At 44.2% G+C, this 4810-nt stretch overlaps 1 protein-coding gene across 2 annotated transcripts in view; it reads left to right on the top strand.

Annotated features, from left to right (window-relative positions):
* Positions 1-4810, top strand: part of Palld (palladin, cytoskeletal associated protein) — a 383084-nt gene that overhangs the window by 202718 nt on the left and 175556 nt on the right. For both annotated transcript variants that reach the window (XM_021219923.2, XM_021219925.1), the window contains 2 exons: positions 684-803; positions 3150-3492. In XM_021219923.2, coding sequence (XP_021075582.1) covers positions 684-803; positions 3150-3492 — 463 coding nt within the window. The remainder of the gene's footprint in view (positions 1-683; positions 804-3149; positions 3493-4810) is intronic.

Genomic DNA, 4810 nt, shown 5'->3' with positions numbered 1-4810 from the left:
TTGAACACTTTCAGTGAGAATGGAAAGGATGTCCGACGGGATTCTTTTTTTTTTTTTTAATTGTTTTTTTTTTAATTTGTGGACGTTGTACATCGTGGTGCGCACTAGGCTCCGCACCACGATGTACAACGTCCACAAGTCCCTATTCTAGGGAGGAATGAAGTATCCACGTGTTGGTCTTCCTTCTTCTTGATTATCTTCTGTCAAACTACGGACTTTGATAATATTTATGTATATCTTTTGAAGCTGTAATTATCTTGTAGAATTAAATAAATAGATTCTTTGTGTTTGCTTCTGGAGAAATATTAAGGTGTGATAGGCTATGGAGAGAATTAGGTTGTAAAAGGAGGTGTCACTTTTCATATCATGCTGTAACTGGCTTATCTTTGTCCTTACTGCTTGTATTTCTATATATAAAAATGATTCTTTAGTAAAGAAAAAGAATTCTCGTGAGATATCACTTTGATCATAGCTAAGATTTCCCCCCCCCCCAGTGTTTGAAAGATATAATATGTTTGGAGGCAAACTTACTTCTCTTTGTTGATGATGGTTAAGTTGAAAGAAGAAGCCTTGTCATACAAGCCTGAGAGTTGCCCTGAGTGGGGAGCTGGAGGAGGTTGGGCTGACATCACATGACTTCTCCGTTTCCCTCTGACACATTGTCTTGGTCTCTTTGCTTCCAGAGGAGATCTGCACCCTTGTCATTGCTGAGAGTTTCCCTGAAGATGCAGGCATCTTTACCTGCTCAGCCACAAATGACTATGGCTCAGTGACCAGCACTGCACAGCTCGTTATAACCTCTGGTATGTGAGAGTCAACCACACCTGGGCCCTCCTCCCTGGCTTTTAAGTTGTTTCCTAAGACAGGCATCCACTGTCCTAGGAACAGGGCCCAGCCCTTAGGAATGTTCATGACCACTCAGAGAGTTACCTTAACAATCAGGTGTCTCATCTGTAAACAAAGGGCTGGGGGGGGGGGCGACTATTGGAGGTGGAGGTGACAAACAAGGTAACTAACACTCACCAGCTCATGGGGCCAATTTAAAAAAAAAAATCACCCTCATGCTAAGCTAGGATCTCTTGCCTCAGAATGCCACCTCTAAGTCAGAGGTGTAGTCATGGTCCTCAGAAGTGCAGAGGACCTACAGAAACCTGTCCCAATGTGTCACTGAGTAAACCAAGACTTTAACTTCTGAGAGGGGAATGCAAACTAGTGAAATGCAGGGAAACAGTGAAGATCTTAGAAAGGAAATTTCATCACAGCATTATATTAATGTGAGTAATGAACAACTCTGATATGAAAGATAAAAGGACAGAACTTAATCCAGCGTTCAGAAACATAGGGACATCCAAACTCAAAAACAAATTCACCAGGGAAGACAACAAGAAGAAATAAAATAGATGTGTACTTTTATTTGTGTTTTCCTGTGACAGTTTTCTGCTCTGCAGCTAGCAGTAGCTGTCTCGCCTTTCACGTGACTCTTTCAGGGATTTAAAACTGAGCCGTTTGACCAAGCCTAGCACACAGTAAAACACACAGTAGGTCTCAGGGAGAGTGGGTGGCTATTCCACTGCCTTGATTTCTAGAACGGCAAGAGATTGGGGGCTAGGTGGCAGCAGAGGCACAACCAGAACAATCTTGGGGATTATAAAGGCCTGTTCATTAAGATAAGTAGGGAGGGGTTCACCTTACTGGGAAATGGTAGACATCAATGAACGCCGCAAGTGCAGTCTCTGGAGTTACATAGCAGGCAGTATCCCCGCATTTTAATTTTCAGTTGGCTTGAAGAGTGTTCCCTCAAATGATCACAGCAGTCCCCCAACAAGACGTACAAAAACTAGACTCTCTGAGTTTTGAGTGGCAAAACCTGGAATCGTAATATTTTTTACATGCCAATCTCCTATATGACAAACACTATCAATAATTTCTTTTTTGGTTTTCTACCTACCTCAATAAGCATTTCTTGGCATACCAGAAGGTCTACTGGGCTCTCATAAAATGATTCAGAAAGTGTATATGACTTCAAGATATGTTCCCTCTATAGAGAGCATATAAAATCTGTTTTCTACTAAGTTATAGTTGAGATGACATAATTTCCTATCTGACATGAAAATTTTCTAAGCACTCACAAGAATTTCAGGAATTTCACTTAGATTCAGAACTTTTCTCCCCCCCCCCCCCCCACCCCACCTAGCCTCAGAAGGGATGGCGGCATAAGCCTTTTCAGACCTTGAACACTTTCAGTGAGAATGGAAAGGATGTCCGACGGGATTCTTTTTTTTTTTTTTAATTGTTTTTTTTTTAATTTTTGTAAAGATTTATTATTATATNTAAGTACACTGTAGCTGTCTTCAGATGCACCAGAAGAGGGCGTCAGATCTCATTACGGATGGTTGTGAGCCACCATGTGGTTGCTGGGATTTGAACTCAGGACCTTTGGAAGAGCAGTCGGTGCTCTTAACCACTGAGCCATCTCTCCAGCCCCCGACGGGATTCTTGATCTGGGGCTGAGAGGATAAAGTATTTAGGTTGACACTATTTGCAATGTCATTATTTGATGATACCGTATCTTAAAGTTTGCTCCTAATGAACTTTGTTAAAAAAAAAAAATCCATAGGAAGTTTTTCTACATGTGAGCTCAATTCAGAAATGAGGCAAGTAGCATCCAGTCTAAGCAAGGCGATACTCCCCCATCCCATGACAACAGTGGAGTACTCCTTCCCTAATGACTCACAAGGAACTCCCACTGGGTCTATGTGTCCACTGCTATGAAGAGACGCCATGACCAAGGCAACTCTTATAAATGACAGCATTTAATTGGGGCTGCCTTACTGGTTTTGACGTTTAGTCCATTATCATCATGGTGGGAAGCATGGCAGCGTCCAGGCAGGCATGACTCTGCAGGAGTGGGGAGTTCTACATCTTGTTCTGAAGGCAAACAGGAGAAGACTGGCTTCCAAGCAGCTGGGAAGAAGGTCTGAAAGCCCACCTCCAACAAGGCCACCCCTACTTCAGCAAGGCCATACCTCCTAATAGTGCCACTCCCTGGGCCAAGCATATTCAAACAACCACAGTCTATGAGTATGAAAAGCATTTGTTGAACGGGTAGCAATTTATTATTTTTCCTCTGCCCCCACCCGTTTTCTTAGCCAACAACGAGAACTGTAGTTACGACTCAGCAGGAGAAACCAACAATGATCACTTCCAACACTTTCCACCTCCCCCTCCGATCCTGGAGACAGGCTCCTATGAGCTGGCATCCCAGAAACCATCTGAAATCCAGCAGGTGAACAGCCCCAATTTAGGATTTAGCATGGCAGCTCTTCAAATGCAATTCAACTCTGCAGAGAGGGAGACCAATGGAGTTCATCCCAGCCATGGAGTCAACGGGTTGATTAATGGCAAAGCTTATGGCAATAAATCTCCTCCAACACCAACTGCCCTGCTTTCGCCCACTAAGGAACCACCACCACTCCTTGCCAAACCCAAACTGTGAGTATTTCTGCATGGCTTTATAATACTTTCCATATCCCTGTGCAATTTCCTCTCTGGTTAGAAAAAAGCTTTCTCCAGGACCGGACGGTGTGGTACACCTCCCCTTCAGCTGGCAAGTTGTCCTTAGCTGGCTGCTGAGGGAGGTCCTTCAAAAATACAAAGAATGCTTAAAATAAGGAAGGTAAAGAGTCCTCGGCTGGGAGCTGTGACCGGTTATGGCTGTGAAAGTGTGAGGGGCACCGCCTCCCAGTTTGCGGCAGGGTGTAATTGCTCTCCAGGCAGGATGGAGAAGGGAACTCCTTGGAGTCCTCTATTAAGGGCAAACTTTTCAACTGGAGGAATCAGTAAGAAGCACACAGAAGGAGGAAAGTAGAAAGAAGAGTGGGAACCCAGTGGCTAATCCTGGCCAGAGGCAGGCTTGTCAAGCAGAGGAGTGGCCATCACACCTCAGCCTCTTCAATCTGTGGAAGTCCGTGGAACTGCACGTTTCCACCATTCATGTTTTATTTCTATTATATTATTCTCTCAGGGTAATAAGTCTTGCATGAGCTGTTTCCATTGGCACTATGCAGCAAGCATTGTCACGAATGCAGCCATTACAAAGTGAGAGAGAGAGACAGGGCTAGAACTCAAAGGTTCTCTATCGGAGCAGAACAGGTGTTAGTTGTTCCCTAAGGTGGGTTGGTGGAAATGTATGCATTCCCTACTGGATCACATTTCCACGAGATGAAACTGCTCCGTGCAGGAGAGCTCCTGGGTTCCCTGTGGTGTCTGATGGCGTGGACTTGGACTAGAAAGGCTTCTTCACACCCGAGTTCTTTGCTTCCTTAGTGGTAAACGCTTAATGTTCTTGGGTCTGTGATCAGCTGGGTCTGTTAGCGATGTTAGAGTTGCTTAGAAGCTTGAACCGGAACGACATCTCACATTTACACGTTGCTGTATTGTTTGCCAAGGGATTTCATGGACCGCTGCCAGGTGCAAACCAGCTCAAAGAACACCTCACCAAGTGGGGAGGCAGTTTTATAAAAATCAACCTGATGGCAGTCTTAGGAGGTGATTGTAGCAAACTACCCATTGCTACCCAGTATTTCATTTTGCGTTTTTCTGGCGCCTCTGTTTAAGGTGGTGGAGCTACTAACCAGGATTATGTTTCACATTATGAAAGACCTGTGTTCTCACTGAGAAGATAAAATGAGCTTTACAAAAAGAAAGAAAGAAAGAAAGAAAGAAAGAAAGAAAGAAAGAAAGAAAGAAAAAGAAAGAAAAAGAGAGGGGGGAGGGGGGAGAGAGAGGGAGGGAGGGGGAGAGAGAGGAA

Source organism: Mus pahari, chromosome 19, assembly GCF_900095145.1.
Source record: "Mus pahari chromosome 19, PAHARI_EIJ_v1.1, whole genome shotgun sequence".
In the NCBI taxonomy this organism is placed as follows: Eukaryota; Metazoa; Chordata; class Mammalia; order Rodentia; family Muridae; genus Mus; species Mus pahari.
This window is presented reverse-complemented; position numbering and strand designations above follow the sequence as displayed.